Below are 15,165 nucleotides of genomic sequence, written 5' to 3'. Positions count from 1 at the left end.
CACAAACAACCGCTTCAACAGCAAGGGCCTTATAACACACCCCCAGGACTACTCCCAGGACTTCCAGGGCAATATCCGATGACAACCCAGGCCCAATGGGAACACAAGCCATACCCTCAGCAAGGTTTTCAGCAACCCCCACTAGGTCCACATCAATACCAGGGACAAGCCTATGTGCCAAACATGGCACACCAGAATTTCAACCCTCCACCCGGGATGTATCCCAACATCTACGGGCAATATCCCCCAGCACAACCCCCTATACCCAACAGCACACCGCCACTCCAGCACCAAGCGGGACCAGCCAGTGTACCTTCAGATGGGACAGTCAGGCAAAATCCACCGCCATATCCGACGGCGCCCACACAGGCACAACAAAACACCCCGCCCCACTCCCAGCAATACACAGGTCACACGCCGTACAACCCGCAATACCAGGGGATAAACACATACCCCACAGCCATTCCAAACCAGCAAGCCAACCAGGACATGGCGATCCACTCTTTTGTCCGAGCACTCACAGAAGCCCTGAGAACGACCCCAGCTCTGAGGACATCAACCACGCCCCACCAACCACATATGATGGTAAACCCGGCCATTGGTTACTTCTACCCGGATGCTGACACAAGACGACACGGAACTGACCCCATATTTACCGACAATGGGGTGACAGTACACCGAGAAGTCGAAACTTGGACACAAGGTGTTGACCCATACACGGCAGACCTAGGCGAGGCCTACCAGCTATGCAGCAACATACACCTCTATCTCCGAGGTGCTGCCCGCAACTGGTGGGACTTCCAGCTGCTAGACTCAGAGAAGAACAACCTGAGGGCTAAAGGATGGGCTGCAATTCGGGAACGAATCCGACTTCGGTTTGGACCTTCGCTAGCAGACGCAGAAAAGTGGTTCCAGGAACATCACTTCACAATGGCTATGATACACAGTGACAGGGACCTACGGTCATTTGCTCAGGACTGTTTCAAATACGCAAGGGCATGGGGAGACTTACAGCCACGTCAGTGGTTAACCCGGTTCTACCGAAACCTCGCCCCCATATTCCGACAATTCCTCCATGAGCCAACGGCAACAGACACCATTGACTCCTTCCTCACGCTGGCAGAGGAACGCCGGAAGGCTATCCGGGAAGCCCACTTGGCGGCCCCCACCAGATCCGCGTTCGTCAGCACGGAGGAAAGTGAAGATCACCACACCACGACTTCTTCAGAGGAAGCGTACTGGGGCGCTAGACAAGACCAGGACCGGCGCGCCGGAAGCTACCCCCGTAGCGGGGATCGACCACGTGAAAGGTGGAACGACAACCGTAACGCTGAACGGCAACCAAACGGAGTCAACACGCAGCGGATACGGGATGATAACGCTGGATACCGCACCCAACACGGAAACGTAGGGACGGAACGGCGACCCCAGGACAACCGGTATGACAAACCACAGCGACGGTACCAGCCATGGCAGGACAGACGCCCGTTCCACCAGAACGACCGGGGCAATGGCCGCAGATACGCGTCATACCGCCGAAGGAATGGGTACGACATGGATCGCGCCCAGGTCGTGTGGGAAGACGATGAGGACCGAGACGAACGCATTGATGAACTCGTTGACGAAGGCTACACACTCGATATGATAGGGGGAGATCCCGAGAACGACGACGAGCATAACCTAGTAGATTCAACTGTCAATTGGACGGACAAACCAAAAACTGATGCCCAACGAAACAAACCCACACCACAACCGGGGATATCAGCACCAGACGACATACCTCTATGGACTGACATAGAGGATTACCTGCGAGGCGCGGAGGGAGACACTGAAGCCACATTGGCTACAGACAGCACTCACATCCCACCCGAGATCACTCTCGGAAACTCCGCCAACTTCACAATCTCAGAAGGACAGATTCTTGAAGCCCCGGTGCGACCCGACCCCAAGAGGCAACGCCGCCGACGAACACATCTCCGAATTAACGCGCGGGCGGACCCTGACGGCGAAGACCACTCTGTCTGTATTGATACAGGAGCATCCACGATTCTCGCGGACAGGCAGTGGGTGTCCCGATTCGCCAAAAAAGCTTGGATCCGTCCGACAGAGCCACGAGCGATGAAAGCAGTCAACTCCTCGTTTGAAGTCAACGAGGTGGCCACGTTCGACTTCTACCTCCCAGGGATCATCCGCGATACCAACGTGATGGCTCACATCACAATCACCGCCGGATTGGTTGATGGCCTAGGAGCTAAACTTCTCCTTGGGACACCATTCTGCGACGACCACGGCGTCGTAGTGGACTTCAACAAGAAGTTAGTCACACTCCGCTCGGCCCAGGGGATAAACATACCAGCAACCATTGAGTCCCGCTTCCCAGTGACCCGCAGAGTCACAGCCGCAGCGAACTTGACAATACCGGCAGGGGCAGTCCACTTGGTCCCAGTGGACTTCATCCCACTCCCCGCAAAGGAAGCAACCGATGGTACACCTGCCGCATATACGTTCCACGCCACCCACGAGTTCCTTCTCGAAGCAATAGTGGACCATCACACACCACGGCGTATGCCTATTTTCAACACCTCAGGCCGGCCAATACACGTACGCCAGGGCGTAAAGCTGGGAAGATTGGTCCCATACAGCGGGAAAGAGGTGGCCCAGCTGATTGATGAAGATGATCTGGACGAGATAGCTGCCATGGAATGCGTGAACTTCACGGATATACCCGAGAACATCATGACTGCCATCCACCAGCCGGAGCAGCCAACAGATCGACCACCGGCATATCGGGAGCCACCGTCATACGGCATATCAAAGCCACGCACGTACCCAACGAAGAAAAGCAAGCTGGGCGTGGAAATATGCGCTGACGACGAGGATTTCGCCCTACAGCTCCTGGAGTTAATCGACCAGAACGACATATACAAGGATCGCGGGATAATTCCCATGCCGGATGAGGATAGGATGCGCATCAACTTACTAGACGGATGGCAGAACCAGAAGCAGAACATCAAGCCATTCCCACTTGGCCTGGAAGACCGGAGATTCCTCGATGAGGACATGGACAAACGCCATGCAGCCGGGAAAGCCGGGTGGATGATGCAGCCAGCGGCAATCGCCTGTCCCCTGTTCATCGTGTGGAAATTCAAGGAGGACGGGACCAAACACAAGGGCCGGGTAGTTAGTGACATGCGCCCCCTCAATAGGTGGGCAATCCCAGACGTATACCCACTCCCTGACCAGGAGGATATTATGGGAGCACTGCGCGGAAAGAAACGAATCTCGATGTTCGATGCATCTGGGTTCTTCCACCAACTTGGCGTGTACTCAAAACACAGGGACAGGATGGTAATGATAAGTCCCAGGGGACTTGAGTACTCCAACGTGGTCCTGATGGGATTTAAGAACGCTCCAGCTTATGCCCAGCGGTTCATGGATAGACTGTTCCATGAACACCGCCACTTTGTCAAGGCATATATCGACGATATCGTGATCTTCAGCGACTCCGAGGAGCAACACCTTCAGCACCTGGAGGTAGTCCTGCGAATATTGGATGAGAACCGGATCCATATTGGCGCTTCAAAATCGTTTATTGGGTTCCCATCCGTGCAATTGCTTGGATACGTCGTGGATGGAGATGGAATCCGGAAAACAGATGACCGTATAGCTGCATTCCGGAAACTGGAGTTCCCGCGAAATCTCAAGGCACTCGAGATGTATCTCGGAATGTCAGGGTGGTTACGCCACGGGATACCCTGGCATGACGTGATAACTGCGCCACTTCAGCAACGGAAAACCAACATGCAGGCACAGATGCGGGAGAAAGGCGACTTACCCAAGGAACTATCCCGAGCGACGCGGGCAGCTCGCTTCGCTAAGGCCAAGTTTGAGCCAACAGAATCAGAGCTTGAGGCATGGCGGGCCCTGCAGAACCAACTTTGCGACCAAACCGTGAGACATCACCACGACCCTGAGAAACCCCTCTTTTTCAAAGTCGACGCTTGTCTTAATGGGTTCGGCCTTATGGTGTTCCAGCTGGATGAGGAATGGGATGGCGCAAAGATCCCTGGCAGGGATATCGCGCAGAAACACGTTAGACCCATACTTTTCCTGTCACGGACCACCACAACAGCGGAAAAACGTTTCGGCGCCACTGAGGCAGAGGTGGCGGCTGTGGTCTGGGCTGTAAAGAAACTCAGGAAATTAGTCCAGTCAAACAGAAACGAGGTGAACATCCTTACCGACCATGCGGCGACGGTCGGGATTGTCACCCATACCTCGTTGAGGACCATGGACCTCAATAAGGCAAACCTTAAACTGGCAAATGCAGCGAACTACCTCTCGCAGTTCAGGCTGAAAATCTTCCATGTCCCGGGAAAGCTTAACGTGGTCCCAGACGCGCTGAGCAGACTGGCCACGACGCGCCCGGACATCTCGGCTAGGTTCCCACACCAGGATGAACTGGCAGATATCAATGACGAAGACGACGTGGATGAACCCGAGACAGCACACCTAGCCACCACAGCAGGCATGCCATCAGGAACGGTGACTGCAACGTTCACCCATATTCCGGAAGAACTCACACGTAAGATTGTAACAGGATACCAAGGTGACAAACGGCTACGCAACCTGCGCGCCATAGTCCAAAAGATGGAAGCAAGTAACATCCCCTACATCTCCCCGCAGGAAGCAAGGAAGTTAGCGGAACAGCCGAGACGCAAAAAACCGAGATCGCATAGGAGAGTGAAACCATACATGATTGACGAGAAGGGACGCCTATACCACCTCGCATCTGACGGGACGCGCGAACTCTGTGTGCCCAAGAGCGTGGCAGTAGACGTGCTCGCTCTCGCGCATGACGCGAAATTCCACCTAGGAACAGACAGGATGTTAGCTGAACTTCGGGGCATTCACTTCAAAAACAAGAAACGTGCCGTCAAACGGTATATCGCACACTGCCCAACGTGCCAGGAAAATCGAACGGATCGCACGAAGCCAGTGGGTTCGCTCCAGCCTATCGTCACACCCGGCATCCCATATCACACCATCACAATCGACTTCATCACGGACATGCCAGAGACCTCCTCAACGGCCTCGTTCTGGATGGTTCCCGGCCATGAGGCGTACGATAGCCTGTGCACTGTAACATGTAAGTTTAGCAAGAAGATCTTATTGATTCCAGGAAACACAAAGTACAAGGCCCGGGACTGGGCACAGGTACTGATCCGGGTACTTCTCTTCTGCGACTGGGGACTTCCCAAGGAAATCATTAGCGACCGAGACCCAAAGTTCGTATCGGCCGTATGGGGGGGGATATTCCACGCCCTCCGCACCAAGTTACTCGTGGCCACAGCCTACCACCCGCAGACAGACGGGCAGAGCGAGCGAACGAACCAAACGGTCGAAATCGCGATCCGATACCACACTTTCACCGACCCGGAAATACCGTGGACTGAGATCCTCCCGTCACTTCAACACACGATCAACAACGCGCTATCAGTCACTCTGGGATGCTCCCCTAATGAGTTGACGCTGGGATTCCGCCCACGAACTGTGATAGACGTTGTTAGTGAAGCGGATACGCCGACAGAGTCTCTGGACGTACTACGGAACACATACCAGAAAGAAGCGTTGGCGCTTATAGACGCAGCCGGGCTTATTCGCAAGGAACGATATGACGAGCGCCACCAACAGGTGGACTTCGATGTGGGAGACAAGGTGTACATCCGCCTCGGCCACGGGTACTCTCTCCCAGGCAAGCCGAAACACAAGTGGTCCCCACAGAGAGCAGGGCCATTCCAAGTGATCCGAAAAGCAGGACCGCTCGCCTGTGAGCTCAACATCCCCAGCCACTGGCGAGTTCACCCGGTGATATCTGTGGCCCAGCTATGGAAGGCACCACAGGGGGAGGATCCCTTTAATCGCGAGGTATCTCCCCCGGAGCCAGTCAAGGTGGACGGCGCACTAGAATATGAAGTCGAAAGGATTGTCAAGAGAAGGATCAGGTGGCGACGCGGCAAACACCCAGCGCCCGAGTATCTCGTGCGATGGCGGGGATATTCGGCAGCGGTGGATACCTGGGAACCTCGTGAGAACTTCAACACCAAAGCAATGGAGGAGGTAGATGAGTACGATACCGCGAATCCCATCGACTGGGCAGTGGAATTCCGTAAGAAAGGCAAACCACAGTCGGCCTTGGACAACTTCCTGGCGGCAACGAAGCGAGAAGCCAGACAACAGCCTGGACAATAGAACCAGGCATAAAGAGATTGTTCGCGGCCGGATCGCGAACCACCACCTTTCAACAAGGTCAGCTTCCCTTTCACTTCAAACAATCCCTTCAACAGGAACAAAGCTGAGGGATTATTCTTACCAACAACAACGCGAACAACGCGATATTTCCAGCCAGGCGGGGGTAATACGGCGGGCGATAAAATAAACAGTAGATCGCTGCGCCAGCCGTACTTGCCTACTCTATCCTTACTCAAACTCCGCTTGGATTCACAGCTCCTGCCGTAGTTACGTAGATTCACCGCTCCTGCCGCAACTGCCCACATTCACTGCCCCTTCCGATATTGGCCCAGCACGGTTATTTATCCCCACCCACAACCACCACAACAACTTTCCTTTCTACAACCAACCTCCAGCAGCAGAGCCGCGAGAATCTCGCGATATCTACCTTTTCTTTTCTTTCTATTCTGCTACACCCTATTTCTCCCTTTGACCTACACAGTAGGCACGAATATTCGCGCGCGTCTCTACCAGTAACCCGCGACGCGACCCAGAATGAGCGGTAACCGTCAATACCAACCTGCTCACCTGCCCACCAACGTGGCCGGCAACTTCGACGAGGCGGCATTCGACTTCGAACAATTCATCGCGGAAAACAAGGCTCAAATGGAACAACCAGTCCATAACGAGACCGCGTCTAACGCGCAAGATGACGAGCAAGTCGAGGAGACGATCATGGACAAGGAGGACCTCCAGGTCCTGACTCCGCCCCGGCCTCCCGCGGGAAACGAGTCCGCTCGCGAGGAACAGAGCACCGAACACGCGGAGGGCACCGATTCGGCTAAGCCCTTGTTCCCCAACCTGAGAAGACGCCACCACGCCCAAGCCAGTGGGGCCCAAGATCCCGAGGACAGCATGGACGATCGCGAGGATACCGAGACCGACTCCGATCAGGAAGACAACCGGTCCAATGACACCGACAACGAGTCGTTCGAGGATCGCGAGGACGAACCGGTCGTCTCGGGTGCTAAGACCCCCAAGACCCCGAGGAACGCGCGCTCGCGAACCCCTGCAACACCCAAGGGTCCCCGTACCATCCAGTACCCAACTTACGAGCAAGCCAAGAAACGCGCCAAACAGGCGTTCAAGACCAACCCGAACCCGGAACTTCACATCGAAGTTCGGAACTGGATCGAGAAATTCTACGAGTCCAAGGAGTCGTGCAAGCGCCCTGGCATCACATCGGTCGCATACTTCCGTACGGTCACAGACAAGATCGACAAGGTTCGCAGAGCGTACCTGAAAGGTGAACCATGGACAGAGTACCTCCCCACGCACGCCCAGATCCTCGGCGCAACTTTCGTGGAACCACCCGGCAACCTTAACGCCAGCATCGCCGGCACCCTCCTTATGGTGGGACGACTCGACCTGCTGACCGCCGCTCAACTCGAGTACGTTCACATCAATCCGGCGACTCACAACGTTGTCAAGGAGCTCGACGAGAAAGTCGACAACGTCGTCCAGACAACGGCGGCATATGAAGAGCGCATCAAGACGCTGGAGACAGCGCTCCAGGGTGCCCTCGAGACCGTTAACAAGCTTTCCGCGAACCTTGACACAGCCAACGCGAACCACATGCGTCTAGGCAACGACATCGCGAACAAGCTTATCCCCAAGGTCGATAAGAACACCGTGGAAATCAACAAAGTCTCTACGTACGTTAATGACATGCAAGAGGCCGTACGCGAAGGGTTCGAGAAGCACAAGGCCACCATAACTGGCATCGAAACCACTGTGTCGGCACTCGGCAAGAAAGTCGGCCCGGCGGCCGCGCTTGATAAGTTCAAGAAGGGCCCATTCGCTGACCTCGTCGCGAAAGTCGACGACATTGCGGGGAAGGTCGGCACCAGCCAGGCGAAGCGCCCGGCAGAGCCAGTGGAGGAAGAGGAAGTCCGTGAACCGGCGCCCAAGAGGACTCGACTGTCGTTCGTGTGAGGATCGAGAGAATACATGGGACTTGTGAGATATTTCGCGTTTGTACATGAAGGATACAGGGATCGGTTGGAGTAATCGGGACGATTACCTCTCAAAGGAGGGGCACTTGTCAACGTCTTTTCGTCTAAGTCAACCAGGCTTGGCATAGGACACGTGATGGAACACGTGACCGCGGTGTATATAGACAGATACACGCCAGAACCCATGGGGGGGGGGTTCAACCTTGAAGATATCACTTTGCTCATACCTAGCTTTCACTTTGCTGCTTGTGTTGTTTGGTCCTTTCTGCTCTGTTTGCCTGATTTACGTTGGACCTCTATTCGCGACATCTCACGATCCCTCCGGGATCGATCCCGTCCCCACGACAGTCTTACCCCTTCTAGCAGATCCGGAACGGCTGCCAGAAAGACTGTGACAACTACTGACAGTAGCATCTCATCTTCCGGAAAACTTGGGGCCTCCAGCGACACAGTCAAGACATGACCACTCACAGATAAATAATAAGATGTCGAAGTAACAGGAAGGGCAAAATGAACGGAAATGTTTCAGTTCTCCAAACTCATGTGCTGATGTGTGTGCCGCAAGCGTTATCATTTTTGGTCTCCACCACTTCCCACCTCAGGGTTAAGAGTCTACCGGAGCATGTTATTCTCAGAAATAATAAACTAAATCCAGCCCTAGAACCAAATTGCTAGGATAATTAGATGTTATTGCCATTGAAATCCTTGAAATAGTAGTCCTGGAGGCCGACTCAGAGACCTGATAGTCGGTGTTAGGTTCTAGCACTTGCAACAAGCTAATTTGCTCGCCTAGGTTCCGGCTCACTTGCCCTGCTCATTCTGCGCACATCTGGCATAACTAGATAAACAAATTGGAAACAAACCAAATCAATGAGAGCAGATAGGCGAGGCGACTGCAACGTTTTGTTGGGCACTGTTCGCCTTGAGGGGTCCGTGTCTCGTCTCGATTTCCAGCAAAGCATGCGCATTCGCTGCATTGGTATTGCATTTTTCCATTGGCCTAGGCCGCCAATGATAACAATGCTGCCATATAATACTGCTTCTGCGAATGAAACAGCCTCGAAAGTGACAGTATTCGGTTCAGTTCAAGAATGCATGGTGCTTATGATTGATGGTAGGGTACCTTACAAAACAAGGATAATTGAATGAGAAAGAAACAGCTCTCGGGAGATATGATGCACGATGATAAGATCCGATGGTCAGGCCATTGTTGCAAAGGATCGTGCGTGCTGATATCGCAAAAGGCAACCAGATGCCAGGGAACAAAACTGAACTGCTGTTGGTTGGTGCCATCAATCGACTAATGAGCGGAAGACCAATAATATCTATGTCACCGAGAGACTGTATAAAGAAGTATTTTACGGGATTTTGATGTGACGGCCACGAGCTCTCACAAATACCTGACAGATGCCGAGCGGACCAATCCAAAACCACTCTGAGCAATTATCAGAGCCACAAGGGCAGGAAATGCGGCTTAATAGGTGAACCACTGAGGTTCTGCGACAATAACGTTCAGAACTGAAGAATATCCCACTTTCCGCATGCTAGTTTACTGGCAGTATGGCCCGAGACGTTGTCAGGACACGCGGTAGACACGGACCTCAAGGTCAGAAAACAGGGCGGTTGCAGATGGCACTGGTCTTTTCTCGGTGACCGATTATCGTATAGAACTCGGGATATGGCACCGCCAAACGCTGGCATTCCTTGTTGAGTCTCCCAAATTTTGCAGGGTTGCTTCGAGAAGCTTACTAGCCGCTGCACCCCGGACGTAGGAACCTCTAACTTCTCCACTCCTGTGCCAATGTTGGGGCCCGGCCCGGCCAGTCGGCTCACTCATCTGAGACGTTTCCTTTCCTCTCACCATACCATCTGCAAACAACCCAGAAACTGTAGGAAATCTTGGGAGGGAGGGAAAGTGTGTGCTCTACCGTTCTGAATCGCTCGGGGCTTCAATTGCCACCCTCAATGCATCAAGTATCCCTTGCTGTTTTTTTAGGCCAATACCGGCTCAGTTTGCACATGTACGCTTCAATCGTCTGATTAGGTCAACCACAAGCAAAAACATCGTCAGTTTTGAAACTAATGATAGGAAAGTAACCCGATTTTGTAATCCCGGATAATTTGCTGTGGGGCGGCACAAAATTCCTTTCGGGGCTACCTGGCCTCAAAGCGCATTAGGTGAGTTATGCAGAGCGTCGTACGCCACGTCACCGCCCGCACCCCATATTTACATCGATATCTCGAAGGCCACGATAGCACTCTATCCGCAGCTGGAAACACCTTGCGATACGTTGGCCTCGGGCCCTTTTGATAAATTCGTCAGTTCCTATGATTGTTGCTCAGGGAAGCTCATGACCTCTTTTGCCATAACCACGGTTGTATGCTTGGGAGATTACGCCAACGATGACGGCCATCTGCACGCATATCAGTTTCGGAATCCTCTTAAATGCCCCAAAACGAGCTGGAAGAGGAGCAAAGTCATGTTGGACATCGGGCATGGGAATTGAAGCAGCCTCTTCAGGTGTGCACAAGGCCGAATCAGACGGCGAGGAGGTACGGTGAACTATAAAAAAAAGGTCCAGTAACTGAACTACTTGATTTATGTCAGCAAGTCGTACCAATCGGGCGGTAGTGCGAGTTTGCATGGGTATACTTGTTACGGTCTAGCCACCTCAGCCTTATGGCGCCGAATCCTGTCAAAGCCAAGAGTTCTAGGCACATGCTACCTAAAGCTTGGTAGGGGCAACGCATGCAAATGGCCATACCTACATAATCTACTATCAATCAAGAAGTTTCATGGGATAGGCCAATGGGACAAAGAAGATGTGGCGGAGGATGGTCCGTCAGGGTCCTAAAGTCCGACGTAATATCCCACCTCACTATCCCGGCTAACGAGATTGGTACCCGTAATAGAGCGCTGTTCACCTCCTTTACCGTCGTCTCATTCCACTTTTAACCCATTGACCCCTTAAAAAACCCTTCCTTTTCCACAGCTCCAGACGGGAGCTAAAAGTCATTCCACGGCCGGCATCCTCCATCATTCGACGCCGTTTCTGTCCTTCTCTGTCTTCATTCCCCATACTCTGCAAAATTATGGGCGCTTTTGTTGTTAGCCCAGAACTTACCGTTCAAGATGTTGTAGTCCTGCAGAATCTCATTGACGACATCAGCCGGTACGAGTCCGCGGTCGATGGCGATGAGGGATATGTCAGCCAAGAGTCCTTGGACAAGGACAAAAAATCCACGAGCGATGAGAGTATATGTATGGCCCCCCGTCTTTGAAAATTGCCTGGTCCTGAGCATTTTTGGTTGACAAACGAGACAGCTTGCCGAGGCGTTTCAGCCCAGAGGGACGCCATTGACATTCGCAAGCTGAAGGGGCTCAACGACTCAACGAGTGAGGACTTCGAGCCCAGCGTTTTTTCGTCAGTCGACCTGCGAGACCTGCCGTCCAAGCTGCCAGCGGTCATCCACGACCATGTCATCCTGCCATACGTCGCGTGGGCGCGGAAAATTGTCCGCCACGAGACTGATGTCCTGATGCTGACTCATCTCATCCTTTACTTCACCACCTTGGTGCCAAGCGCCATCCTCCTGTTCCGCCACTTTACCTACATTCACGGTGTTCTCCACCTGGCGATGCAGTTCTACTACATGGGAACGTACACATTGATGATGCATCAGCACATCCACATGAATGGTATCTTGGCAAAGCGGCCGATTCTGCGGCTGATCGATGCCGTGTTCCCCTATATCACGGATCCACTTATGGGGCACACCTGGAACACCTATTTCTATCATCACGTCAAACATCACCATGTTGAGGGTAACGGACCCCACGATCTCTCATCCACCATCCGATACCAACGTGACGACATTTTCCATTTCCTTCACTACGTTGGTCGTTTTTTCTTCCTCGTGTGGTTTGACCTGCCCCGGTACTTCCTGAGAAAGGGGCAAATCACCAACGGCATCAAGACGGGCTTCTGGGAACTGTTCAACTACACCGTTCTTTACACCCTCTACTGCCTCAATAGCAAGGCGACCACATTCGTTCTCCTCTGCCCGCTCTTGCTCCTGCGCCTGGGCCTCATGGTGGGCAACTGGGGCCAGCATGCTTTCGTCGACGCTGACGAGCCGGATTCGGACTTCCGCTCTAGCATCACCTTGATTGATGTGCCGGTAAGCATTGCCCAAGGTGCCAAGATATTTTATGCAAAGGAATCCATTGCTAACAAATAGCCGCGCAGAGCAACCGCTACTGCTACAACGACGGCTATCACACGTCGCACCATCTTAACCCCCGTCGCCACTGGCGCGATCACCCGACGTCGTTCCTCCAGCAGAAGAAGACGTACATCCAAGAAAAGGCCTTGGTATTTCACAACATTGACTATCTCATGGTGACCGTCAAGCTTCTCCAGAAAGACTACATGCATCTGGCAAGATGCCTCGTGCCGGTCGGCGAGCAGATCGGAATGACCATTGAGGAGCGGGCGACCATGCTGCAGCGCCACACGCGGAAATTCGACGAGGAAGAGATCCGCGAGAAGTTTCGCACCTACAAGACGAAATAGCCCGCGTCGCACGCTGTGATTTTTTGCCCGCCCCAGTCTGTTACACAAAAGTTTGGTCTGCGTTTTATATATTTATTTATTTAAAAGACACCTTAGAAGCTGAAGTGCTCAGCACGTGTATACCCAGATAAGATAGATGTGCCAACATCAACGTTCTATACGGCGGCGGCACGAGTAGAGAAATGAATAGACGGCCTCCCCAACAGTGGCGGGAGGCCCGTAATTTCGAGATTATAATTTCCCATGGTTTACTGCCCAGTGCTCGTGTCCTTGGAAGAACTACAATGGTGTGCTGTGACTTGCCATGCCTACTAGATCCAACTTTGAGCCTGCGTCGATACAACTTTTATGGTGAATGCATTAGCATGGACTGCCATTTTTATAAATATCATGGGTGTGAATCTATTCGTTTGTCGTCGGCCTTAACTCAGAGCAGACGCGGGACGATCGACTCGGTATATAATCTTTGCAGTGTTGAAATATCCCTCGTATTCGATCTCCTCGGCCATTCCATCAGCTTCATAATGATAATGTCCCCCAGCATTGTCTCCCACCGGAGAAAACGCATGTGTATGCTCTATCCGAAGACCCATCACATTGTTCGGGTCCGCGGAATGCAGCACAGACAAGCAAACTATGGGCGCGTCAAAGTTGTGAAAAGTTAACCAGTCATCGACCTGTTTGCGGTTTTTGAACGGGAGGTCATGCTCGGGGGGGAAGTCAGGCATGATGTGATAAGTTGCCTTTCCCGACTTGACCACAAAGGCCCCACCGAGGCTAACCGTTTTGTCGTCGCCATATGCGGCATTAAGTCCCTTCCGGATGCATTCCGTGAAGCTCTTCTCGGGTCCCTTTCGACCCCGCGCGGTGATCTTTAGGACCGGGCCTGGCTCGCCCAGGGAACCGTAGAGATTCACCATCAAGCCGCAGTCCACGGACGGGCTCGTCTCGACGCTGACAGCGCCGGTGTCGCGCCTGATCTGGATGACCCGGCTCTGGTTGTCGACGTTGTCAAGGCCGCCCTGCCAGCTGATGTTCGGTGCAAGCTCGCTGTTTTGACCAATGACATGGAACGGGCCGGCCCCGGCACCGATCAAGCCACCTTTTTGGGGGCTCATTTCCATGCTTTTGCTGATCTCGGGCATGGACCAGATGCTGTCAAGCCGAGGCCGGGGGAAGAGATTCGGCTGGCCGCCAACGTCGGCAATCTTTTCGTCGCCCGAGAGACCTTCGGTGGCCAGATGGAAAGGCGCGTTGCGTAGATCCGGGCATTCGACGACGCTGACTGATGTTTCCGTAAAGTTGGCAGCGAGGGGGGCGCTGAGCCGCTCAGCCAGCTCCTCCAGGCTGGGCGGCGACAATGGGAACTTTTCTACATGCATCTTGGGTCTTTGTTGTCTGGGCGGGTATGGCGACTATGTATCTCCAGTGACAATGCCGCGGGTGCTGGCGGGTGTTGAGTTCCAGAGTCAGCAGCTTGAACCGCGGTTTGTCGGGCTTCCCGAGCTTATGACGTGACGGAATGTGTTCAAACCCCCCGCCCGCGGTTCGGGATTGTGCCGGAAGTTTGCCCAACGTCCGGAACTACACTAGCCAGGCGGCCCATTTTTTTGTTTTAGGGGGTGCGTCTCTCTATAATGATTCAGGCGACACGTCCACATGCTGCGCGCAACTGACCATGCACCCATACCGCATACCACCAGCGAAAGTTTGCAGCGTCTTGCATTAACCGTACTTTTGACTGTTTCCTGACAGAAAGCCATCGTAACAACTCCGGTTTCGTGTTGAAGCGATTATCACATCTCACCGATCCCTTTTTTTTTTTTAATTCTAGATATAGATGAACCGACCCTCTTCCTAAACTTGGCATTTTGCGGCACCCACCCACCTGGGCCGGCCCGGGTCGGCCCCAGGGGTCCATCATAGCAATACCCGTCCACCCGTCGTAAGGATCTGCAACTGTACTCTGACTCTCATTCGCTAGGTTCTTGAATATACTGCCGGGCACCGCCCTCCTTCTCTACTATTACCTATCACCTTATATCTGTTAACAGCAGATGTTGAGGCAGTAATTCGCCAGCTATCCCTGCTGCCTCTCCATGCCTCAGCAAAATACCAAACTCTGATGGCATCAATGCACTGAATCAACATCTCTCAGGTTTATTTGTTTCAATGGCAGAGAAGTCTTCCAGGAGATTGTCCTGGTTCTTAAGGGGGTGTTTGAGGGGAAACTTTCAATCGTCAACACGAACCTACTGGCTAGATATGCTGTAAGTTTTAGAGTGTCACGTATCTGGCTCTCTGTGGGGAACTCTATAAGTCGGGGTTGACGGGGAGAGTTT

General features: G+C 53.2%; 3 protein-coding genes across 3 annotated transcripts; 2 read left to right on the top strand and 1 right to left on the bottom strand.

Moving 5' to 3' along the window:
* Positions 1 to 6,786: 6,786 nt before the first annotated feature.
* EsH8_I_000855 (uncharacterized protein) lies at positions 6,787 to 8,226 on the top strand (the record flags this gene model as incomplete). The annotated part of the gene is made up of 1 exon (XM_083268268.1): positions 6,787 to 8,226. One exon carries the CDS (start codon positions 6,787 to 6,789, stop codon positions 8,224 to 8,226), a length of 1,440 nt encoding a protein of 479 aa, XP_083118706.1.
* A 3,113-nt stretch (positions 8,227 to 11,339) lies between these two features.
* On the top strand, positions 11,340 to 12,823 carry EsH8_I_000854 (fatty acid desaturase; the record flags this gene model as incomplete). Its single annotated transcript, XM_083268267.1, has 3 exons — positions 11,340 to 11,508; positions 11,572 to 12,428; positions 12,497 to 12,823. 3 exons carry the CDS (start codon positions 11,340 to 11,342, stop codon positions 12,821 to 12,823), a joined length of 1,353 nt encoding a protein of 450 aa, XP_083118705.1.
* Positions 12,824 to 13,245: 422 nt separating this feature from the next.
* Positions 13,246 to 14,205, bottom strand: EsH8_I_000853 (uncharacterized protein; the record flags this gene model as incomplete). The annotated part of the gene is made up of 1 exon (XM_083268266.1): positions 13,246 to 14,205. The coding sequence occupies one exon, from the start codon at positions 14,203 to 14,205 to the stop codon at positions 13,246 to 13,248; it is 960 nt and encodes a 319-aa protein (XP_083118704.1).
* Between the last annotated feature and the right edge of the window lie 960 nt (positions 14,206 to 15,165).

This window comes from Colletotrichum jinshuiense, chromosome 1 (genome assembly GCF_051148585.1).
Source record: "Colletotrichum jinshuiense chromosome 1, complete sequence".
NCBI classification, from domain to species: domain Eukaryota; kingdom Fungi; phylum Ascomycota; class Sordariomycetes; order Glomerellales; family Glomerellaceae; genus Colletotrichum; species Colletotrichum jinshuiense.
The sequence above is the reverse complement of the archived record's forward strand: the minus strand, read 5'-3'. Positions and strand labels throughout refer to the sequence as shown.